This window comes from Lissotriton helveticus, chromosome 10 (genome assembly GCF_964261635.1).
Source record: "Lissotriton helveticus chromosome 10, aLisHel1.1, whole genome shotgun sequence".
NCBI classification, from domain to species: Eukaryota; Metazoa; Chordata; class Amphibia; order Caudata; family Salamandridae; genus Lissotriton; species Lissotriton helveticus.
In genome coordinates this window covers 425,636,356-425,662,350 of record NC_136071.1, presented here as the reverse complement: position 1 = coordinate 425,662,350, position 25,995 = coordinate 425,636,356, and the positions used below count along the sequence as shown (strand labels likewise).

At 46.2% G+C, this 25,995-nt stretch overlaps 1 protein-coding gene and 1 long non-coding RNA gene across 7 annotated transcripts in view; one reads left to right on the top strand and one right to left on the bottom strand.

The window, feature by feature from the left end:
• Window positions 1-25,995, top strand: part of UBN1 (ubinuclein 1) — an 810,192-nt gene that overhangs the window by 347,301 nt on the left and 436,896 nt on the right. For 4 of the 6 annotated variants that reach the window (XM_078662913.1, XM_078662915.1, XM_078662910.1 and 1 more), the window contains one exon: window positions 8,550-8,653. In XM_078662913.1, the coding sequence (XP_078519039.1) occupies window positions 8,550-8,653 (104 nt within the window). The remainder of the gene's footprint in view (window positions 1-8,549; window positions 8,654-25,995) is intronic. The other 2 variants (XM_078662914.1, XM_078662912.1) reach the window with 1 other exon arrangement.
• LOC144784250 (uncharacterized) overlaps window positions 1-25,995 on the bottom strand; it is a 497,620-nt gene that overhangs the window by 37,814 nt on the left and 433,811 nt on the right. The window contains exon 4 of the long non-coding RNA XR_013601622.1: window positions 12,880-13,011. This is a non-coding gene — a long non-coding RNA (uncharacterized LOC144784250). The remainder of the gene's footprint in view (window positions 1-12,879; window positions 13,012-25,995) is intronic.

Here is a 25,995-nt window from a genome sequence, read left to right as displayed (position 1 = left end):
ACAAAGATTTCACCTTTGCCGCCGTCCTCATTGCTAGAGCAGGACTCAGATGGTGAGGAGTCCTCAGGTGCCGCCTACAGTCCTTCTCAGCTGCAGATAAAGAGCCAAGACACGGATGAAGAGGAGGTTTATTCCTTCAAGGACAGACCACAATCTTCCAGATATGAGTCATTTCAGGAATCTGGTGATTACGATGAAGAAGAGGAGGAGCAGCATGAGGACTCGAGGGAGGAAGATCATCAGGAGACGATGTCTATACCCCTCAACCTTGTCTCTGATCTTAGGTTGATGTTGAACGACTACTACCGTCGCTTCCCAGAGGCGAATTCCTCGCAACCAGCTAGGCAGACGCCTTCCTCTCAGACACCTGAAGCACCTGCTCACCAAGAACAGGGGGTGAGATCGCCGCAGGTTGTTACTATAAGGGACGACCTAACGGAATCCGACGAGGATGAGCAGCCCGAAGAGGGAGAACTCGTTCAGGATGCTTCGGGACAGGAATGGGACGAATACATTTTACCATCGACTGCATCGCCTGAACCACTCAAATCTACCTCCCCTCCTCAAGATATCGGAGGTTTTCATGATCTCATGGAAAGGGCGGCCAAAAGATTCAATCTGGATGTGGAGGTACAACAGACGGATTGTTTCTTGTATGACTTCAAAGATGAAAACAAGAGGTCGCTTCGCTCTATTCCAATTATCCCTCACATCTGGGAGGAGGGACTGAAGATTTTGAAAACACCTGCGTCTATAGCGGTTTCAGTTCCCCGCATTGACAAGAAATACAGAGCCCCAGAGTCCACAAAAGCCTGCCTCATTGGGCACCCCAGGCCTGAATCAGTTGTGACGCAGGCGGCACAAAGAAATTCTAAGAACCCGGTGGCTACTTCCCTAGTGCCACCTGACAAGGAGGGAAGGAGAATGGATGGGGCAGGTAAGAGGTTTGCGGTCATGGCTGCCTCTACCATCAAAGCGGCAAATGCTATGGCACTGCTTGGACGATACAACAGGCAAATGTGGTCTGATATTGCACCCATACTTTCTGCTCTCCCAGAGGATAGAAAGGAGGAAGCGGCAGCCATACTTAAGGAAGGATCTAAATCTGCTGCCGAATCTATCGACATCGCCATGGATGTTTCGTCCATGGCCTTCAGGCAGATGGCTGGAGCGGTTTCGCTTCGCAGACAGGGCTGGCTCAAGGCGACGTCTTTTCGTCCAGAGGTTCAGGCGAAAATCGTTGATTTGCCTTTTGACGGTGAAAACTTATTTGGAAAGCATATCGATGAGGCGTTGCAAGGCATAAAGTCGGACACGGATACAGCTCGAGCGCTGGGATCGCTTCAGCAAGGAAGGTTTCAGTCCTTTCGGAAGAGAGGTTCAAGAGGTCAATTTAATCAAAGATCCTCTTTTCAATCCAACCGATATCAGCCGTATAATCAGCAAGGATATCGACAGTATAACACTAACAACCAATTCAGGTCCTCCAACTCCTCTTACCAACAACAGTCCAGAGGCAAATCTAACGCCAGGGGGAAACCTCAGCAGTCTAATAGACGTCAATGATTTCAGGCCGGCGCTCCCCACACAACGGATCCACGACAAAGACCACTATCTGTCTCAATTTTACAACAACTGGATGTCCATTACATCGGACAAATGGGTTTTAGATGTCATAAGCAGGGGCCACATTCTGGAATTTGTGGAAATACCTCCGGATCAACCCCCAGTACTCAGGCTCAACAAACATCGCCAGGAAATGCAGATGGAAGTTCTCTCGCTTCTGCAAAAGGGAGCCATAGAGGAAGTGCCGCAACATCTCAGAGGGAGAGGCTTTTACTCCCATTTCTTCCTCATCAAAAAGAAACAAACCCGGAAATGGAGACAGGTATTGGACTTAAGGGATCTAAATCGATACATAAAAAAGATACCCTTCAGAATGTTATCGTTACAGGAAATTCTTCTACTGATAAAAGAAAACGACTACATGGCCTCCTTAGATCTCATGGATGCGTACTTCCATATTCCAATTCTTCGGAAGCACAGGAAGTATCTCAGATTTGTCGTGGAGAGTCGCCACTTCCAGTTCAAGGTCCTGCCATTCGGACTCAAGTCAGCCCCGAGGGTATTCACCAAATGCATGGCCCCGGAGGCAGCCCATTTACGACTGCAAGGGCATTACGTTTACCCATATCTGGACGACTGGCTGGTGACAGGTCCATCTTTCAGGTATGCAGCAACATCTCTTCAGAGCTGCATCCGGCTGTTTCAGCGATTGGGCCTGAAGACCAACTTAGAGAAATCCTCGCTGACTCCGGCCAAGGGCATCCAGTTCCTGGGGGCATGGATATGCACCAGTGCAGGGAAAGCCTACCCTTCCGAAGAACGAATGGGAAAGATCATGAGGCTAACGGCAGCTCTTCAAGCAAAAATGTCCACTTCAGTGAGGATATACAAATCCATGTTGGGGATGATGTCATCCTGCATCCCACTGGTGCCAAACTGTCTGCTTCGAATGAGGCCTTTGCAGGAACAACTGGACGAGCAGTGGGTCCAGGCCACAGGTACCTTCGAGGATCGCATTACCATCACGAGCCATATGAAGGTGGCAATGTCATGGTGGAAGATTCGAAAGAACCTGGATCAAGGCTTGAGCTTCATTCCTCTAGATCACGACTTCGTGATGACAACGGACGCTTCGCTGAAAGGATGGGGTGCGCATCTTCAGGAGCTGGAAATTCAGGGCCTTTGGTCAGACTGGGAAGCCCAGCTTCACATAAACATGTTGGAGCTCAAAGCGGTGTTCCTAGGCCTTCAAGCATTTCTTCCCAGAATACGCCAATCGTCAGTACTGATCCAAACGGACAGCACCACTACCATGTTTTACCTGCTAAAGCAGGGCGGAACGAGATCCAAACAACTGTCGGCATTGGCGCAAAGAATCTGGAAATGGCTCATAACCAACGGAATTTCAATTCAGGTTCAGCATATGCAGGGAGTCCTCAACACACGGGCGGACGCCCTGAGCCGTACTACCAAGGCGACACACGAGTGGGAACTACACCACACTCAGATTTGCGTCCTGTTTCAAAGGTGGGGCACTCCCACATTAGATTTGTTCGCAACGCAAAACAACTCAAAGTGCGTTCAATTTGCGTCCAGATACCATCAACAGGGCTCCAAGGGAAATGCATTCCACATGGATTGGACAGGAAGGTTTGCATACGCGTTCCCTCCCTTCCCGTTGATACCGCGGATACTGCGCAAGATGAGATTGGAACCGTGCCGGATCATATTGATAGCACCAGCCTGGCCGAGACAGGCGTGGTTTTCAGACCTACTTCTTTTGTCGAGGGGCGAAAAAATCCAGCTCCCGACATTTCAAGACCTCATCTCCATGAAAGAAGGGCAAATTCTGCATCCGAATCTGCAATCTCTAAAATTGTCAGCATGGAACCTCACGAGCGGGAGTTTCAAAATCTAGATATTTCGCAAGAATGCAGACATGTTCTCTCACAAGCTAGAGCTGTATCAACAAACAAAACATATGCAGCGAAATGGTCCCGTTTTTGCCATTGGTGCAGCAGACAAAACTTGCATCCGTTTGAAGTACAACCTGAAGGTATCCTTCCTTACCTGCTGTCGCTATCTAAGGCAGGTCTGTCGCATGCCTCGGTCAAGGTACACTTGGCAGCAATATCGCGCTTCCGGCGGAAGCCAAATGAACCATCTCTCTGGTCCTCCAGAATAATAAAGGAGTTTATCAAGGGACTTTTTAGGGTTTATCCACCCATCCAACGCCCTCCTGTGCCGTGGCACCTCAACACAGTACTATCGCAGCTTATGAGGCCTCCTTTCGAGCCTATTCACAAGTCAGATTTACAGTTCCTGTCATGGAAAACGGCCCTCCTTCTCGCCTTAACATCAGCAAGGAGGGTTAGTGAAATCCAGGCCTTTTCAGTGGAGGAACCCTTCTTACAATTTCGTCAAGACAGGGTTATACTAAGGACAAATCCTACCTTTATTCCCAAGGTGGCAACATCTTTTCACCTCAATGAACCCATTATTTTGCCTACTTTTTTCAGCAATCCTTCATCGGAGGCAGAAAGAGCCTTACACTCTTTAGACATTTCCAGATGCCTAAAGTTCTACATTGAAAGGACAAAAACGTTCCGCAGGTCCAAGCAATTGTTCATTGCTTTTGAAGGGCAAAGGAAGGGTCTTCCTTTGTCAAGACTGAGTATTGCCAGATGGATCTCCTCAGCTATCCTGAAATGTCATGAAAAAGCGGGGAAGCCGCTAAATTCTAAGGTACATGCACATTCCACAAGGAAGATGGCAACTTCGATGGCCTTGTTTGCAGGAGTGGCGCTGCCTGACATCTGCAGAGCAGCAACGTGGAAGAGCGTGCACTCATTTACAAGACACTACTGTCTGGACACTGCGTGGAAAGAGGACACGGCAGTGGGACAAGCTGTTCTGAAACGTCTTTTTCAGTAAGGTATGACATAATGGCATGATTTGTTGTCTATGCAATACTTTGATTTATGTGTCAACATGCATTTATCGTATTTCTTATATACTGATGTGTATTGTTATACCTTTGTCTTACGGCAGAGCTTCCTTTTTAGTTCTGTCCTGGAAACGCTACAAATTTGGTGAGCACTGCTTACTACTCTGATACAAGCATGTGAATCTATGAAAGATGTAATACTGGAGAAGGAATTAGTTACTTACCTGTACACTATAGTTCTCCAGTATTATCTTTCATAGATTCACATGCGCCCGCCCACCTCCCCGTTTCTCAGGCAGATCCTGTTTCTCGGTATTTATCCATGTCTCTCACTCGGGGACGGAAATCTGAGGCAGGAAGCTTCTGCTGGGGAGTGTGAGGGCAGGGCAGCAATGCTGATTGGCTGGCTTTTGGTCCAAACAAAGATATGGTCTGGTTACCAAATAATACAGCCCCTATGGGGATTTTCTATGCAGTTTTTCTTCTCTATGATACTGCTTGGTCATTCTGTTACCGTGAGACTCCCACCATGACGACGGGGAAGATACAAGCATGTGAATCTATGAAAGATAATACTGGAGAACTATAGTGTACAGGTAAGTAACTAATTCCATCCTTGCACTGGAGCAGGATTAATGCCTTCTTGTGGAACGACAGCCTGAGATTAGTATGTGTAAATGTAGCAGGATGTGCGCTGGAATTGGACTGTAATTACAGCATTATCTCTGTGATGCTACCGATTGCTTTATCACAAATGAATAAAAATCTGTTTAAAAAAAATGCATGCACTAGCCAGGCAATGTGGGGAGGGAGAATGACTTGTCAAAACATTCGCATGGTTATTAGGGACAAAACACAAAGATCGAACACCGACTGGAGAGAGGCAATAAGATTATGATGACAGATCATGAGGATATCCGGAGGAGTTTGTACAATAATATACACTTGGGGAGGGTGGAAGAGGGGGCCTATGGTAGTATTACCAATACAAATAGTTTCCCCTTTGATGTCAAAAAATAAAATGCTAGTGATATTTGTTAATATAGTTCATCATCCATTGGACCATCACAATGTGACACTTTACATTTATTAGTATTTTAACTGTATACAGTTGTTTCCTATGTTATTTTAGGTCAAATGTTTTGCTGATGTATCTGGTCCAATGGATGATAAACTATATTAACAAATGCCACTAGTATTTTATGTGCTCTTTATTAAATATTTATGAGATTCTAAATACTGTGGCTTTTTTTTTACATCAAAATTATATCTGTTGTTCTTGTGTTGATAATTAAGCATCCACACAGCGAATGTTTGAAATTTAACAATAAGTCCAGGGGAAAAACGTTTGCATTAGTTTGGCTGAACCCTATCCCCTGTGCCTTTATAAAAGGTGGTACTCTCTGAACAGGCTTAGAAAAATGTACTTGCCCGCTCGCTATGGCGAGTCAGATTTTATCAGGTATTGCTATTTTTAGCACCCAATCCTCTGTTCCGGTGAGTGAACTTAAGCTGGAAGGAACAGGTGAATAAGCAATAAAGATGTCTTTAAATCCTGTTTTTCTCTTGACACTGGCAGAGTAGAGAAGCGAAAGAAGGCCAGTGCCATTGGCTGCTGGTAAGGAATGCTGGGTGCTCAACCGGAACTGCCACTCTGTCCCTTTGGCTTCAATGGCACTGGCGCCAACTAAGGAGAGGAGGGCCACTGGGGGTCCGGTGAGGGACTCTTTGGGGGGGGGGGGGTGCTGTGGCATTACAAGTTGTTTATGATGGGGTCCTCACAACAATGTGGTAACCTGATTCACTGCATGCCCGGCAAGTGCAGAAGTGGTCAGAAAAGACCCAATGGCAGGCTCAATCTAGCATTATCTGCCTTGGAAAAACGTGTCTCTGTATATGTCAACTGCATGCTTTTCTTCCTGCGCTATTCTTGAAGGACAGGCCAGTGGTTACTGGAAATGTTCAACCTCTTTGGAATGCTTTCAGCCGTTGAGGCGTCTTAGGAAATAAAATGCTTGTGATTCTTCCTGTGCTGGGCAGGGATTCTGCAGTGAATTTTCAAACCTGCCTGTGGTATGAGAAAATGAACTTCAGATATCTCAGCACCTGGGCATGAGCTGGATGCACAACATGATATTCTTATTGGAGATTTCTGCGTAAGAACATGGAAGGTTGGGCAAACCCTACTGATAATGAAAAGAGTTGCCTTATTTAAAACAACGGCTCTCCACAATGTACTAGGTGTTTTGTAAAACTATTAGAGGTTCTGGAAAAACCTCTTTCTTAGTGTCTCACAGAAATGGTGCCTATAGTCCTTTGCGCAGAGAAAGGCAGAGTGGCTCTGGATAATTGCTAACTGTTGTATGATGGAGACTCGAGGATGGCCAATTTTCAGTCTTTTACTAGGCGGGCTACCTCCTAGTTATAAGTGACTAGTTGCTTGTGCATAGTGGTGATCTGACTGTAAGGTTGGAATATTCAGCAAAGTGGGCCTCTTAAATGCTTTATTCCAACGGCAAATGCAGATGGAAATTCCTCTCGCCCATGGAGTGGCACTTTATTGCAGGTGTAAAGCTCTAATAGTGATTGGGTGAGATGGTACATTTCTGTAAAACCTCCTTGTGGTACAGAGTATCGTTGAGCTAAGTGCCCGCATTGACACAACACAGCTTCCTTTCCTATTAATTATTGACTTTATGCTTTTCTTTGACCATGTACAGGGTTGTGCTGCCTTTGGCTCTGTGTGTGCTATAGCTATACCATATGCCTGCATACTGACCTCTTGGGCAGAGATTTGATTGGTATTTTTAATTGGAGTATATATTTGGTGGGAGCCAGATAAATAATTTTCCAAGCTCAATGCAGAGGATGAATACGAATGCTCTGACTGCCTCCCTTTAACGCAAAATTGCAAACCTTAAAACAGATAAACTGAATAGTGAGTCTGTCTACAAGACAGTAAGAATTAAGCACCACATGTTTTTATCTCCCTGAAATCACTGTGAACGTGACTATGAGGTGTTGATATGGGACGCCAAGATATTTGGGACGGAAGTGGCAATATCAGCCTCGATCCAATTGATTCAATCCAGTTACCTTCTTGGAGTATTACATACTGAAGAGGCTCTGGTAGCTGCAAATGAGCCAATTCAGGAGTTTTGGAAGCCAGTTGCCAGAGTTCTTCATGAGATACAGGGTTGTAGACTCAAAGTCACCCCTAATGCTTACTCCTCTGCTGAAGATCTTACACTTCCCAGATGAATCAAAGCTTTAATGAACATGGTGTGGCTGTTGGCCAAAAGGAACATTGCGGAAAACTGAAGGAGGATATCAGTGCTGGGGATTGACGATTGGCTCCTAGTCATCGATAGGTACTTGGTGCTGGAATCACCCATAAATCTTGCTGTGGGATGCCCACACAAGTGCACCATGTTAAGAGATCCCGGTACACACTTCAGCATTTTCCTGTAGGCGTCATAGAGATATGACTAAATCCAAGAGCTTGTGTGTTAACATCAACCACAAACCTTGCAAAAGTGAGGGAGGGGGAATGCTGTTAGGACAAATGACCACCCCGTTAAGTAATCATGTCAGTTGTTGCTGTTTTTAACTGGCATTGCAATATATTATTTCTGGGATATATATGTGTGCCCAGAGTCCCAATAATGTTCTTTCTATTGCTACTTTTTAAATATCATTGCAGTATGCTGTTTCTTTGTACCATGCCTATTCCAAAAAATGCTAATGCTGTTGTTTATTATTTTTTTGAAACCTAAAATAATGTATAGCGTTAAAGATGGTTCACACTATGAACAGGGCCATTATTTGACTGGTAGACAGTAGAGAAGACAGACTGTGGAGTGAAAATATCTGTTTTGAAATCTTATTGTGTAATAAAACTATGCTTCTGACTTTAATTTGGTGCTGGCTGTGAGCATATGCAATATTTGCCACTATGTCCTCACGCCACCTCGTTCAGGTAATTACCATGGGGAGTTCTTTATCTTGTGTGTAACTCTCAATTATTATCTTTCAGAAACGCAAGTTAAAAGATGCTAATGACAATCCAAAGAAGAGGAGAAAAAAATATCTTCTTGAGAAGGAGAAGAAATCCAAGAAGTCCAGGTATCACAAAACTGAGTGAGTGTGCATCTGTTGTAGCGTTAAGAGAGATTGGGAGGCGGTTGGTTAGTTGCTTACTTGAATGACCGAGCTGAAAATGCTGGAAGGCCATGACAGTAGGAGAAAAACAAGCGTCTAGGCTGTTAACAGGGATAGGTGAGGACATGCATCTGTTGCAGTGAAAGAGTATAGTGAAATAGGTTCTCTAAGCAGTAGAATAAGGTATGGAGATTGTGAGAGCAGGCGAAAGCCAACATGTTACCGATGATGAGGAAGCTGTGATAGAAGTGCGATAAGTGGGAAGACTGTGATAACAACTGAGAGGTAAGGACATGAAAACACAAGCAAAAGTTTGGCAGTGACAGTAAGAGATGGCTAGCTCTGCTGACAACGGAGGAATTATCATGTCGCGAAAGAGTTACTCTGGTAGGCTTTTAGCCAGAAGAGACAGGTCATGACCCAACGAAAAATGAATCGGTAGAAGTGGAGGAAGACCAAGCTATCAGAAATGTGAGTCAGGAATCATGTAATAGTAGGAAGGCAGGGGAAAGGCTGGTTAGACCAGGGAAGAAAGTGAGTGAGACTGAAAATAGTGAAGGCAGTAGAAAGACTTTTAAATAAATATATTTTTCTTACATTGATAGATGTATGCTGTGAACAATATTATTTACCTCTAGTTAGGATCCTATAAGATTGTAAAGAATCCAACTAGTGTGTCATTTGTATTACTTTACCAATTGTGACCTTGATGGCACAGTTAGAGCTCAAGGTTCTCACCGTCTGCATGATTTTTAGATAGATTCAGCATGGGTTCTTTCCAGAAATGCTTTTGGATTGAAACGTTGAAAAGTATTTTCTTCTGGATAACAATTTTTACTGGATCTCCAAATGCCTTGGTTGATGAATGTTTAATTTTCTTACTAGTTGCCTTCACATTGCCAACATTACAAAGAAAAGGGAAATGATGTACTTCTAGTGCTTGAAATGAGTCTTGAAATGATTTTCCTGGGCTTCAGTGAAATCGTACGTCTGTTATGGCAGCCTTATGATGGGGCAAAGTTTGGTTGCCTGCCAAGCAGAATAATCACACATACTGCTCCATGTTCTACAACTCTACTCAGTAGTACACCTACATATTATTTAAGCAACATGGACTGAATCTTAGAGACATAAGGATTATAAAAAACAAAGCCTAGAAATTCTAAAGAGGTTTTACGATTTCCTTTGTTTAGTAAGCAAGGTGAATTGTAAACTTGGCACCTCCAATACTTCCAGGCTATCACTCAAAGTAAACAAATTCCTGAGGTTTTGTTGAATTGAACATTCTGATAGATACTTATAACAGCAGATACCTCAATGGCATATAAGCAGCACCAATGCATGCTGACACCACTTCCTTTCTTTCTGCGTCTTCAGATGAATATCCAATTCTTCTCCTTGGTCTTCATGACCCTTTTTTGTCAAAAATGTTACAGTGTGCAAGGGAAAATGTCACTCTCTAAGAAAACAGTACAAACTGTGTAGCGACAAACATATGTCCATGGTAGATCCTTATTAAAGACCTGATTACAAGTCTGGCGTCCATGGGCTGCTAGACTTGTGGGGGCATGGCTGTGGCGGGCCAGCCACCGCCGCACCAGTGGTCCAACTGCCCCATTACGAGTTGGGCAGTCAGACTGCCCTGGGACCGCCGCCAGGGACCTGCCATTGTCTGGTGGTGTTGCGCGGTCAGAGGGTGCTATATCAGGGGCGGCTGGTGACATTTGAAAGTGGTGGGGCGTAAAATGATTGGCATACTGCATCGTTGCAAGTGAGCGCAGGGAGCGAGCCCGAACCACCATTAGGTGGGTTCTGGGGGGTTCTCCCCCTGAGAAAATTTGGAAAAAAGAGAAGAAAAATCGTGCATTTTCAAGCAAATTTGAGAAAGCAGGAAGGTTAATAAATCAATTGTGAAAGTGCAGTTATTACATTAATTGATGTCATAACATAGGTAGCTGCTTATTCAGTATAACCACAGAGCTTCATACATTCTGTCCTATTACGCTGCTGAATTCAGACTATAAGACTTTCATGAAAATCTCAGCTCTAAGAGTAGCAGAAGTTGCACAGCAGTTGGGAAACAGCCTTTACAACGCATTGGGAACCACGCATTACCTTTACCACGGTTCCATTACAACGCATGTGACTTTACCACGCATGTCTTTCCACACAGTTTATAGTGTTAGGTGGTACAGAATGTACTTAATATGCCATTTGATCAGTAAAATCTGTTTAGTCCCCAAGTAGAACAAACACTAGAAAACTTTTAAAAACAGAGATAACAATGCATTTCTGAGTACCTCACTCACAGATGTTTTTTATTTAACAAACAAGAAGCAGCATTCAACTTTGTTAACTTTTTGTAAATGAAATCAGCACATCTTCATCTTTCCTCTAGCATGGTGTTCTTGAGGAATGTCCTAATGCGCTTTAAGGCTGAAAAACATTGTTCAGATTTGGATGTTGTCATTGGAGTGGTAATGACAATATTTAGTAAAGTCACTGTCTCTGTAAGTGACTTTTCCATATTCAGTTTATGTATTAAAGCCAGCAAAGTCAAGGCACTTGTGGCCTTCTGGTACACAGGCATTGCCTACAGTACAGTCAACTCAGTTCCCAGCTACTCTTTTTTGAGCATAGGATATGCTTGCACAGCCTCATTCAGAGCATGCTCCGGGAAGGATTCATCATATTTTGCAAACTCTTTACTTTGCAATAATGTGGCATTCACCAAATGTTTAGTGAATGAAAAACGTTCTTGTGCCTGCACAATTACAATGTCACATATCTCCTTTGCTATTTGAACCAGAGTGGTGATGTTTTTCCTGCGGTTTGCAAAAGTAGAATGAGTTGGTGGGCGTAACAGTGCACATAATGAGCATTAGGGTACACATCTCAAATTCTTTTCTGTACTCAACTAAGGCTTCCACTCATTATGGACACACCATCATAGCTTTGTGCGATAAGTTTTTGTTTTTGAGGCAGCTCCGGAAAAAGTAAGTTCAGTTGACACAGTATAGCTGCAGTAATGGTTACTGCACTAGAGTCTCTTAAATGTGTGAAACCATAGAACCTCTCCACAACGTCTCTGTCATTGCCAAGGTACCGAAACACTAATACGGACTGTGTTTTAGTGGCCACATCAGTGGTGTCATCAGCCTGAATAGCCACAATGTCTGTGTTTTGCAACTCTTGCACAATATGGCTTCTTATAATTTCAAGCATACACTCAAGGAGTTCATTTTGTATCGTTTTAGAGGTGCCCTTAAAGACTGTAGCACTTGCTAAATGTTTTTCCAAATCCTTGTCTATGCTTGCTATTAAATACACTAGGCCTCTGAAGATCCCAGGTTTTGAGGAACTTTCTGATTCATCATGGCCTCGCAGTGCCAGTTCGAAAGCACCACAGTAACAAAAGCAATCAATTATCTTGGATAGAATTTGTCTGTTCCTATCAACGGCTTCATTGGGTTTCATTTGGTTTCTGTATGGTTTTGCGGTATGCATCATTTATCTGCTGCTCAATTGGTGCGCTTCCCCCAACATTCCCAGTCTCGTCAGGTTTTCCATATGCTTTCTTGTGTATGCATGCTTCTTTATTTTTTCCGACAAATGCTTCAAGTCTGTGATTCCTTGATGTGTCCAAGAAAACTCACCACCAAACAGCAAGCAGGGTAAGCAGAACAGATAATTTCTTAAAGGGCACCCTTAAGCCAATCAGCTTTTGTGTACCAGGCATTTGAGAATGTACGTTTTGACATTTTTCCTCTGTCCTGGGAAGTTTTCTGTAGGTTTATGTCAGGCTGATGAGGTTCTAATTGCTTTAAAAGTTGTTTCTCTTCAAGTGACCGTGCCTGGAATGACCTTGTAATCAGCTCTTGTACTGTATTCATGATGCAGATGCTGGCCTTACCAATATATATATTAAAGAAACCTGTCAATAATCAAAGTACAACGTATAAGGTGCAGTGCAATAATATCAAATTTCAGTATAAATACATAAATCTTGTGCAGTAGTGCAGTACATCTCCAACAGCTCCCCTTTCCACAAAATGACTGCTAAAAATACAGCCTTACTGTCTCCTGTCTCTCTGTGCCATAGTGGTTGCTGGAGGTACTGAAACAGACACTGCTTGAGGGCCTTGAGAGTGACCACATCCATAGCCCCAACTCCCATGTAAGAAATATAGCATCAGTTTTCTTACCTTTAACACTGGTGTTTGCTGGGTCGTAGCCAGGGTGAAAGAGCAGCAAAGGAGGATGGGGGCCTCTTGTTGTTCACCGAAAAATTGCCCCAAAATGTGGTAATGTTTCAGGTTGTCAGGCTTTACCAGGTGCTGAAAATGAAAAGATAACAATTTATTTTTGAAACACTAGGGTAATCAAACAAAGACTGTGGGGAAAAAAACATAACGCTCCAATTTTTTCCTTGCAGTTTGTATGCAACTCTTAGATGACAGTTAATAGCTCGCTGTTGTATGTTAGGATTTTAACTTACAAACTGCAAGTAACAAAAGGATATCTCTGACAAAAGCAGTGACTCACTGACCTAATAATGAATAATGAGCATAAGAATGTTGTGGCACTCCAATATTGTAAATAAAATACCGAAAGGACAAAATGTCGAGAGGTAAGTGCCCAGAGGGAAGTATTGCTTTAATATTCTTAATTCCATGATGATATATACATTGTGAAGTTATGTGTATGTGCAGTTAGCTATAGAAAATTGATAATACCTTTTGATGTTTAGTCCCTCAATAGTTTGTGCACAATTTATTCTCCCACAATATCCTGGACTTGACATTCAGGAGCTCTCTCTTCCTCTTCCCTGCCTACCTCAACCTCTGACAGCGTCCTCAAGTAATTTACAGGACTTTTGACCACGGGAAAGTCATATTTTAGCTGTTTTTGTGTGACCCTGCTAGTGAAAGTTTAACTTTAATTCAGTTTGAAACCATTCGGGCTTGAAGTAGCAAAACATGAGTCGTAAAATTGACGGTTCATTTAAATATGGTCTCCCAAAATATGTCTTTCCCAGAGCACCCAAAATCCTTAAAACGATACCGAGCTGGGTCAAGAGGCCCCATACAGCCCACGCCTCCCATGAGTGGGTGTATTTCAATGCTTCCCATAAAACTAGCAAGGAGGTATAGGAAATGCCCCAATATATTCGAGATGGGGAGGATTTACTATTTTAACTCCAGTCCTCAAATATTTGGGGAAGTTCTTGTCTGCGGGCATTGATGTATATTAGCTATAGCATAATTTTGGTGATTTCCTGTTATGCTTATTACATGAAATTCCTGAAATTAACCAATTACGCCACACTATTACGTGCCATTCTTGGCAGAAAATTGAAAGTGCATGAGAACAACATGAATGACTAGAGCGTGAGCAGCAATTGCTTGCAGTACTTGTGTTTGTTTTGCTATTTTTTTGCAGTAAATATGCTTTTGTGTCCAAAGCGCATGCAAAGAAGCACTTCACACTAAAACAAAACCCCAAAGGCGTGTTTGCATTTCATATATAATTACTTATATTTTCTCTGATTTTTCAGAATGTTTGCTTAATTACACAAAAGCAAATTACACCCATCTCACACACCCCTAGTTATAAGAGCATCCATCCTCTTCTTGTGCCTCTCTTCTGCCACACCTCGTCTGGGTACAGTTATTCAGAATAGAACGACCTGCTTTGAAATAATTTGTATTTTAATTATTCAGGATGTTCATTATTTTTTATAAAGTTCACCCACTATACCATTAAGGCAGGATATTCTGTTTTCAGAGAGTTCATCTCGTAGCCATAGAAAGTGCGGCTGCGGCAGTGTGCCACCACCCACGCGCGGCACCCAATAATGGATTGCTGTGTGGTGGACCAACTAATCCTGGCGCTGCATGCAGCGCCAGGATTGGCTAGGGGGACACAGTTACCATCTGCCCTTTTCAACCCTGGGGTGCTGTATGAAACAGCACCCCTTGGGTCCCTCTCTAAGGGGAAGAAGTAAGCGCATGTGCGGGCTGATCAAAGCCCAAAAATACACATGCGCACTACTGCCGCAGCTGAGTATGGCTGTCACTCACGCTGCAGCAGCCCAGCCCCAACCCCTGGGGTACTCCGATATTGTGTCGGGCGTGAGGAACAGCAATGTCCTTAATTCTGACTGGAGTGCTTGACGGTGCGTCCACGCCACGAGGCTTAGCGGACCTATGCCCCTACGCCCCAATGGACGCACCCCGCCTGTGCTATATGCTGAGCGAGACCTCCACGGTCCCGCCAAAGCATATTACAAGCTCTGCCGGCAGTGTCATGGAGGTTCCTCCTCCACATACACTGTGGCGGAGAGGAAACAAAGGGGGCCCTACAGGGCCCCCTATGCCACCTCCGCATGTGGCTGCACACATACGCTTCCCTGTGTGTATGCACAACAGTTCTTGCATGGCATGGACTTTCGAGTCCATACTGTGCAGGAACCTTGTTGTGCGGTTCCATGGGGTGCTTTTTTTCAAAGGCACCACCGCCTTTGATAGAGGCACTGCTATGGGACTGCCACGTCGCCAGCTCGCCAGCCCACTTTTATGTCGTAATCTGGCGGGCAGGCGGCGTTGAGTCTGGGTGATGGCATATGTGAGAAGTTGGCCTGATGTATGATGTCTCCAATTCTGGGGGTACCTTGTATAAGTCCAAACAATCCCTTATGGTGGTGGTTGTAAGTCAACCTTGTAGACAAGCTATCCTAATGGTAGCATGGACTAAGCAGTCTTAGGCTAAATTCAAGAGGGCATGTGAAGCCAGCTGTTTTATCATATGCAATCCTGTAATATCAAATGAAAGGACACCACACAAGTTATATATTATAAAAGTATATGTATTTATTACTAGAATAACCCTCTGTACTCTTTATGAGTGCAGAGGCACAAGCGTTTAAACAAAAGCACAGTTAAACATACACAAGTTGCACAATTTTGGATGAGCCCGGTGACCACTCTAACCATATACTAAAATAGTGGTATAAGTACCACCTCTCGAACAATGGTAGGGCCTAGGGCCTTGTGAATCGCTGGGACTACTCGGGACTAACAGCGATGAAGTTGGGAGAGGCCCGCGGGACACGGGTGCAGTGCCTAAAGCACACGCATGCACCAATGCAAAGTCAATGGCGCGTAAAAGTTAGAAAGTTACTGTTTTGTAAGTCTTCCGACTGGAATAGAATTACCCCACTTTAAACTAGGACACTAGAGGTGTAAACCACTACAGGAGCACCGGTGTTTGATCGTTACCTCACCCACAGGAAGCGGGTGCATAGGTGCCAAAGTGTGTCGGGTTTCGTCGTGGAGATCTATGGAGCCTGGAGATGAAGATGCTGCAGGCGGCCAGGAGAGAAGAGTCCGGTTGGATCCAAGGGTGGATCGAAGATGTAGAGTACCTGAAAGCAGAGGGGACTGAGTCTGGGTCACTAGCCAGTGACCAGGATGGAACCAGGATGGAACCAGGAAGGAACCAAGCAATGTCGGGCGCAATCAGGTGGTTGTCGAGAAGCTTGTCTCCGCTGCCACGTGGACTCTGGGGCATCGAGAGCTTCCAGGAGTGGATCACGAGCTGTCCCACGAAGGCTCTCGCTGTCGGCAGTGTCGGCTTCCGGATCGGAGTCAACAGACCTTGGCAAATGCAACCCACGCAGAATTCGAAGATCGCTTCTTACTCGGACCAACAAGGTCAGATAGATTGCTCCTTTTCAGGGGAGTGAGGGCCAGTCTGGAGCAACCAGACTAGCAGAGTAAATTCAAGGATTCCTCGGTACTGGGGCCACTAGCCAACGGGCAAGTGACCGGACCAACGCGTCGAGCAGGAAAATGCAAAAGGGCCCCACGCAGCACTCGGTGAGTGTGGAGGGGTGATCTTCGGTGCAAGAGCTGCTCGAGGCTGGGGCTTCTCAACCCTCAATGCACAGCTTCGAGGGAGCCTCGGGAGCTGCACGGTCAGCACTTCATAGTTTTTCCAAGATGGCCGGCTCCCCGCTTCACGTCGCCTCCACGGGTCTCAGATTCGCTGGGGCTGTGGATCGGGCTGTTAGAAGTCAGGGAAACTGGGTCTCGTCGATCTCTGTCGCTCGAGTTCCGGCGGGAACTGCAACAAAGCAAACCGTTGGGCATTGGATGGTGCCTGTTTGCACAGGGTGGTCACTTTTTGACCACAAGGGAGATTCTTCAGTCTTCCACGTCGAGTGGGATGTCGAAGGGTCCAGAGTTCTGTATCAAAGTTTCAGTCAGGATAATCTGATGTGCACTGGCACAGCTCCTACCTTTATTCCAAATCAAGGGGCTGGATTACCTGCTAGGTCCCTCCTATGGGTGGGACCCAGGAAGGGGGTTGTTACACCCCTTCCCCTTTGTCCAGTTTCGCGCCAGAGCTGGGGCTGGAGTGCCCCAGAACCGGTTTGATTGGATTTTGCATGGGACACCTTGTGTGCCCCAGGCAGTGTCTAGTTTCTTTCAGCCCTCCCTGCCCCAATCCACTATCTCCTGTCTGGGGTGGTGTAGCACCTCCCTGTGACAGGAAACTCTTTGTCCAAGCCTCCCCTGCCAGGTTTCGGTCAGCAGCAGGAGGCCAGACTTGTGTCTGTGGCAGAAGCATCCATTTTGTGATGCTGAGGCTCGGGTTAGATTTAACCGCGTTTAAGTAAAGTAACATGTCTTTTCCCTCTAGAAGGGTGGAATGCTACCCCCGTCGCCAGAACTGGCGAGGGGGTAGTATTCCAAAGTGTATGACACCTTACACGACATGTTTTGATAAAGCCAAACCAAAGTTTGCAATATCCGTGAGGATTATAATGCACGTAAGAGTATATGGTATGACAATATCCTGGAACAGCTATAAGGAAATGGTTCCGAAAGCTGCAGACAGGCTTAGCTCATGCCAGAGCACCATCTCACATAAAACCAAGCACTCTGCCTCCAGGATTGTTAAGGCCTGCCATAGGAGTGACTTATAGGTATATATGTGTCCACATATAGGTTTAGATATAGATATACTATATCTAAGCAAGGGGTGATTTCACGACCTTGCCCCAGCTGAGTGATCAGCCAGTTGTGTCAGTTTGGGTGGCCAGCCAGGGGTGGCAAAAGATATGCTGCAGCCCCTGGTAGGCCTTGGATGCACCTATGCCTTGGGTACCTATAGCACACTGTACAGGGGCTGATAAGGTGTCCAATACCAAATTGGTGATGTACCTATAGTACATGGATATGAATTTAGAGAGAGAACAGCAGGCTGTGGGTCTGATTAGCAGGCCCACAGCCACATTAAGTCGAAAACCAGTGAAGCAAAAAGCAAAAATTGGGGTGACCATAGTAAAGCAGACCCTACTCTCCTACAAAACCCCCCCCCCCCAACGCAGGGACATTAAACTTAACCTTGACCAGATAAGTCTTCATGTTCTAAGTGGAAGTACCTGGAGAGACCATCTGCATTTCCATGGTCAGTCCCTGGTCTGTGCTCCACTGTAAAGTCCATCCCCTGTAGGGAAATGGACCACCTGAGCAGTTTGGGATTCTCCCCCTTCATCTGATTAAGCCACAAGAGGGGCTTATGGTCTGTCTGAATTAGGAAGTGAGTGCCAAACAAGTATTGTCTCAACTTCTTCAGGGCCCAACCCACAGCAAAGGCCTCCCTCTCAATGGCTGACCAACGCTTCTCTCTAGGGATCAGCCTTCTGCTAATAAAAGCAATGGGCTGGTCTTGACCATCTACATTAAGTTGTGAAAGCACAGCTCCCACCCCCAACTCAGAAGCATCTGTTTGGACTATGAACTCTTTGGAGTAGTCAGGACTCTTCAGGATAGGTGCAGAGCACATGGCCTTCTTCGGGTCATCAAATGCCCTTTGACAGCTAACTGTCCACTGAACCTTTTTTGGCATCTTCTTGGATGTCAGATCATTTAATGGTGTCACAATGGACCCATAGTTCTTTACAAATTTCCTGTAATACCCAGTCAGGCCCAAGAAGGCTGTGACTTGTGTCTGGGTAGTAGGAGGAGCCCAGTCCTGTATGGCCTGGATCTTGCTCTCCAATGGTTGAACCTGTCCCCCACCTACTAGGTGGCCCAGGTACACAACCTTGCTCTGCCCTATCTGGCACTTGGTAGCCTTGATAGTCAGGCCGGCTTTTTGCAGGGCCTCCAGAACTTTCTTCAGGTGGATAAGGTGATCCTCCCAGGTGGAACTGAAGACAGCAATGTCATCTAGATATGCTGCACAAAAGTCATCCAACCCAGCAAGGACTTGATTCACCAACCTTTGGAAAGTGGCAGGTGCATTCTTCAAACCAAAGGGCATCACCACAAACTGATAATGTCCACTGGGAGTAGAGAATGCTGTTTTGGCTTTAGACTCCTCAGCTAACCTGATTTGCCAATAGCCAGCTGTCAGATCAAATGTGCTCAGAAATTTGGCAGAAGCCAATTTATCTATCAGCTCATCTGCCCTTGGAATAGGATGAGCATCTGTCCTAGTGACAGCATTAAGACCTCTATAGTCCACACAAAATCTCATTTCTCTCTTTTCATCTTGGGTATGAGCTTTTGGCACAAGGACTACTGGGCTGGCCCAGGGGCTCTCCGATTGCTCAATAACTCCAAGTTCAAGCATTTTCTGCACCTCAGCTTTTATACAATCCCTGACATGGTCAGGTTGCCTGTAGATCTTATTCTTCACAGGCAGACTGTCACCAGTGTCCACCTCATGGGTGCACCAGTTTAGTTTGACTGGGTGTAAGAGAAAACATATGTCTATGAGCCTGCAACACTTGTCTGCAGTCCCATTGCTGCTGGTCAGAGAGGCTGCCTGCCAAGGCTACTCCATCCACTGAACCATCATCAGGGTTTTGGGATAACAGGTCTGGGAGAGGGTCACTCTCTTCCTCCTGGTCCCCATCTGTAGCCATGAGTAAACCCATGTCTGCCCTGTCCACATATGCTTTCAATCTGTTTACATGGAGCACCCTGTGGGGGCTCCTAGGGGTGCCAATGTCCACCAAGTAGGTGACCTCTCCCTTTTTCTCCAGTATGGTGTGGGGTCCAGACCATTTGTCTTGGAGAGCTGCTGTGGCCACTGGCTCCAACACCCACACCTTCTGCCCTGGCTGGTACTCAGTCAGAACAGCCTTTTGGTCATGCCAAGCTTTCTGTAATTCTTGGCTGGCCTCCAGGTTTTTGGTTGGTTTCTCCATGTACTCAGCCATCCTGGAGCGGAGACCAAGTACATAGTCCACAATATCAAGCTTAGGCTTTTTGAGAGGTAACTCCCATCCTTCCTTCACAAGACACAATGGACCCCTCACAGGGTGGCCAAACAAAAGTTCATACGGGCTGTAGCCAACCCCCTTCTGTGGGACCTCTCTGTAAGCAAAGAGTAAGCAGGGTAAAAGGATGTCCCATCTTCGCCTAAGCTTTTCAGGTAACCCTTTTATCAAGCCCATTGCACTGTGGATGGTAGGGTGTGGTGAACTTATAGTTCACTCCACACTCTTTCCACATTGCTTTCAAATATCCAGACATGAAGTTGGTACCTCTGTCTGAAAGGACCTCCTTTGGAAAGCCCACTCTGGAGAAAACTTCAAGTAGGGCCCTTGCCACAACAGGAGCTGTTGTGGTCCTCAGGAGAATTGCCTCTGGATACCTGGTGGCATGATCCACTACCACCAGTATAAATCTGTGCCCAGATGCTGTTTGGGGATCCATTGGTCCAACAATGTCTAACACAACTCTCTCAAAGGGTACCCCCACCACAGGTAGTGGTATCAGGGGGGCCTTTGTGGTGCCACCTGATTTGCCACTGGCTTGGCAGGTGTCACAGGAGCGACAAAACTCATTGGTATTCGCTGACATGTGAGGCCAGTGAATGTGAGGGACAACTCTCTCCCAAGTCTTATTCTGGCCTAAGTGTCCTGCTAGGGGAAGTTCATGGGCCAAGGTAAGAAGGAAGCCCCTAAATTGCAGAGGTATAACCAACCTCCTGGTAGCACCAGGCTTGGGGTCTCTAGCCTCTGAATAAAGGAGCCCATCATCCCAATACACTTTATGGGTACCTTGAGCATTCCCAGCAGCCTGCTGTCTGAGGGGTTCAAGAGAAGGACAAGTTAACTGAGCCTGCCAGAGATCTGCCCTTGAGGGTCCCCCTGTCCCCAGAAACTCAACCTGATCAGGTTCAAGTTCTTCCAGGACAGTCTCATCTTGGATCACAGAATCATCCTCCTGTGAGGTCTGATCCTCAACCTGGGGCAAGGTAGAAGGCACTGCCTTAACCCTCTTGCTCTTTCTCTTGGATTGTGGTTGGTCTATAGTTTCAAGATCCACCACATGTTCAGGTAGGCACTTCTTGGCCTGGGACCTGGTTACAGCAAGGACATGTGCTGAAATACCTAACATCTCTGCATGAGTCATATACTCCACTTCTGACCATAAAGAATTCTCTAGATCATTGCCCAAAAGACAGTCAACTGGGAGGTCTGCACTCACAACAACTCTTTTGAGGCCAGTTACCCCTTCCAGGAGAAGTTAACAACAGCCACACTATGTGTAGTAGTGGCATTGCTAGCATTGGTCACTAGGTAGTTCTCACCTAGTACAACTTGTTCAGTGTCCTCTAAGTTAGGTGCCACCATAGTGACACTGCCACATGTGTCCCTGTAGGCCTGAGCCATTTTCTCATTGATCAAAGGCGTCTGCCTGTACTTGCCCAAAGTATTAGGACTTATAGTGGTGGACATAGCCATGTCCACATCACAGATCAGAACTGCCTGAGTTGGAATTCTGACTAGGCCAGACTCCATCTCAGTACCCAGGGTTAACCCCACTATAGCCTTGGGTTGTGTACCACCACTGCTGACTGTACTAGGGGGTGCAGGTGCCTTAGGGGCTGCAGTGGTAGGGACTGGATTTTTCTTAGTGCATTCACTACCCCAGTGTGAATCTGATTTACAGGTATTGCACCAAGGTTTCTTTGGGCCATCATTATTCTTCTTCTTGTTTCCATTCTGGGATCCACCCTCCTTATTAGAATTATTTTGGGGGCCTGAAGAAGACTTCTGGTCTTTTTCTTTCTTATCTCCACCCTTCTGGTCTGCCTTCTTTTGATCACCTCCATGGTTCTGGGGCTTCTGCTTAACCCTTGTTCTGACCCATTTGTCTGCCTTCTTACCCAATTCTTGGGGAGAGGTCAGATCTGAGTCAATAAGGTGTTGATGCAACTGCTGGTTCTGACAATTATTTAGGATCTGTTCTCTCATTATTAGATTGTACAATCCTGTATAGTCTGAGACTTTACTTCCCAGCAACCACCCCTCCAGAGCCTTAGTGGCACAATCAACAAAATCAGTCCAGTCCTGAGTCTTAGCTTTTTGGGTATCTCTGAACAACAACCTGTATTGCTCAGTGGTTAGGCCAAACCCATCAATAAGAGAACTCTTCAGGACAGAGTAGTTTTTAGCATCCTCAGGTCTAACAGTGAGGAGGTTATCTCTCCCTTTCTCAGAAAAGGAGTACCATAAGATTGCTGCCCACTGATCCTGGGGAACCTGCTGTACCATGCAGGCCCTCTCCAGAGCTGTTATCCATTTGTGGATGTCATCCCCTTCCCTATAGGGGGGCACAATCTTTGTCAGGTTTCTAGTATCATAGGACCTGTCTTTCTCTTTGGGAATAATGCTGCCACCAGTGGGTATTTCCCCACACAATGTTGTTCCCTTGCTAAAGCAAGTTTAGCTTGGGCCAGGGCTATCTCTTCCCTCTCTATCTGGAGTTTGACAGCTCTCATCCTGGCCTTATGCTCTTTTCTCTGGGGGGAAGTCATTCCCCTTTGAGAACCCCTTGAGACATTAGAAAGGTTAGATTCCCTAGAAAGGGATCTCTCTCTTCTATTGCCTGGGAGTATTCTGCTATTGGGTCTGGGGAGGTGCTGTGTCTCCCCATCTCCATGTAGGCTCAAGTTAGCACGGCTAAGCCTCCTAACTTGGACCTGTATATCCCCCTGAGTATCTGACTCATTTCCATCTGACTCTTGATCTAACTCCTCATCTTCTACCTCTGGGGTGATGGGATCAGTTTCTGGGGGGGTTTACCTCATCTCCTGGTTGATCTGTGGGGACTGCTGTACCCTTAACAAGATCATCTGCCTCTAGGACACCTATCAGGATTGAGATAGTAGGGTTGTGACCCTTTTTCAGCCCCCTTGAGGCGCATAAGCCACTCAAGTCCTTGAAGCTGAGTTTTCCATATCTGGAAGGTGCCTTGGGCAGGTCAACTGTCACAGGTAGAGAACTGTAAGGTTCACCTGTGCCAGACTTGGCTAGTGAGGTGTAAGTGGTGTACTTACCTACACTAAGTGTTTTCCTACTAGAACCTTGCTAGTGAGTTGTAGTCAGGGTGTGCTACTCCCTTTTGTCTACAACTACTAAGTTCAGTAGAAATTAAGTATTTTAGCTTTGTTTTATATGTACCTATAGTACTTAATGTGATCTTTCAAATGATATAAAGATTGCAATGGTAAAACAACAGCAAGCTCAAATCCCAACCGCTGCAGACCAATGTGAGAAGTTGGCCTGATGTATGATGTCTCCAATTCTGGGGGCACCTTGTATCAGTCCAAACAATACCTTATGGTGGTGGTTGTAAGTCAACCTTGTAGACAAGCTATCCTAATAGCAGCATGGACTAAGCAGTCTTAGGCTAAACTCAAGAGGGCATGTGAAGCCAGCTGTTTTACCATATGCAATCATGTAATATCAAATGAAAGGACACCACACAAGTTATATATTATAAAAATATATGTATTTATTACTAGAATAATCCTCTGTACTCTTTATGAGTGCAGAGGCACAAGCGTTTGAACAAAAGCACAGTTAAACATACACAAGTTGCACAATTTTGGATGAGCCCGGTGGCCACTCTAACCATATACTAAAATAGTGGTATAAGTACCACCTCTCGAACAATGGTAGGGCCTAGGGCCTTGTGAATCGCTGGGACTACTCGGGACTAACAGTGATGAAGTCGGGAGAGGCCCGCGGGACACGGGTGCAGTGCCTAAAGCACACGCATGCACCAATGCAAAGTCAATGGCGCGTAAAAGTTAGAAAGTTACTGTTATGGAAGTCTTCCGACTGGAATAGAATTACCCCACTTTAAACTAGGACACTAGAGGTGTAAACCACTACAGGAGCACCGGTGTTTGATCGTTACCTCACCCACAGGAAGCGGGTGCATAGGTGCCAAAGTGTGTCGGGTTTCGTCGTGGAGATCTATGGAGCCAGGAGATGAAGATGCTGCAGGCGGCCAGGAGAGAAGAGTCCGGTTGGATCCAAGGGTGGATCGAAGATGTAGAGTACCTGAAAGTAGAGGGGACAGAGTCTGCGTCACTAGCCAGTGACCAGGATGGAACCAGGAAGGAACCAAGCAATGTCGGGCGCAATCAGGTGGTTGTCGAGAAGCTTGTCTCCGCTGCCACGTAGACTCTGGGGCATCGAGGGCGTCCAGGAGTGGATCACGAGCTGTCCCACAAAGGCTCTCGCTGTCGGCAGTGTCGGCTTCCGGATCGGAGTCAACAGGCCTTGGCAAATGCAACCCACGCAGGATTCGAAGATCGCTTCTTTCTCGGACCAACGAGGTCAGATAGATTGCTCCTTTTCAGGGGAGCGAGGGCCAGTCTGGAGCAACCAGACTAGCAGAGTAAATTCAAGGATTCGTCGGTACTGGGGCCACTAGCCAATGGGCAAGTGACCGGACCAACGCGTCGAGCAGGAAAATGCAAAAGGGCCCCACGCAGCACTCGGTGAGTGTGGAGGGGAGATCTTCGGTGCAAAAGCTGCTCCGGGTTGGGGCTTCTCAAACCCCAATGCACAGCTTCGAGGGAGCCTCGGGAGCTGCACGGTCAGCACTTCGTAGTTTTTCCAAGATGGCCGGCTCCACGCTTCACGTCGCCTTCACGGGTCTCAGATTCGCTGGGACTGTGGATCGGGCTGTTAGAAGTCAGGGAAGCTGGGTCTCGTCGATCTTGTCGCTCAAGTTCCGGCGGGAACTGCAACAAAGCAAACCATTGGGCGCTGGATGGTGCCTGTTTGCACAGGGTGGTCAGTCCTTGACCACAAGGGAGATTCTTCAGTCTTCCACGTCGAGTGGGATGTGAAGGGTCCAGAGTTCTGTATCAAAGTTTCAGTCAGAATAATCTGATGTGTACTGGCACAGCTCCTACCTTTATTCCAAATCAAGGGGCTGGATTACCTGCTAGGTCCCTCCTATGGGTGGGACCCAGGAAGGGGGTGGTTACACCCCTTTCCCTTTGTCCAGTTTCACGCCAGAGCTGGGGCTGGAGTGCCCCAGAACTGGTTTGACTGGATTTTGCATGGGACACCTTGTGTGCCCCAGGCAGTGTCTAGTTTCTTTCAGCCCTCCCTGCCCCAATCCACTATCTCCTGTCTGGGGTGGTGTAGCACCTCCCTGTGACAGGAAACTCTTTGTCCAAGCCTCCCCTGCCAGGTTTCGGTCAGCAGCAGGAGGCCAGACTTGTGTCTGTGGCAGAAGCATCCATTTTGTGATGCTGAGGCTCGGGTTAGATTGAACCGCGTTTAAGTAAAGTAACATGTCTTTTCCCTCTAGAAGGGTGGAATGCTACCCCCATCGCCAGAACTGGTGAGGGGGTAGTATTCCAAAGTGTATGACACCTTACACGACATGTTTTGATAAAGCCAAACCAAAGTTATCAATAACCACGAGGAATATAATGCACTTAAGAGTATATGGTATGGCAATATCCTGGAACAGCTATAAGGAAATGGTTCCGAAAGCTGCAGACAGGCTCAGCTCTTGCCAGAGCACCATCTCACATAAAACCAAGCCCTCTGCCTCCAGGATCGTTAAGGCCTGCCATAGGAGTGACTTATAGGTATATATGTGCCCAGATATAGGTTTAGATATAGGTATAGGTATACTATATCTAAGCAAGGGGTGATTACACGACCTTGCCCCAGCTGAGTGATCAGCCAGTTGTGTCTGTTTGAATGGCCAGCCAGGCGTGGCAAAAGATATGCTGCAGCCCCTGGTAGGCCTTGGATGCACCTATGCCCTGGTACCTATAGCACACTGTACAGGGGCTGACAGGTTGATTAGCAGGATGACTGTTTAAGTTGACAGTGGGGTGCCGCTCGTAGCAGTTGTTTGACCATTGGTTCTTTGCTTTACCCTGCCTGGTGACATTTTTAAAACTCCTGCCGAATTGATTGACATTGGACGCCGAGAGGCCGGGACTGCACGGGGAAGTTCCTGACTGCG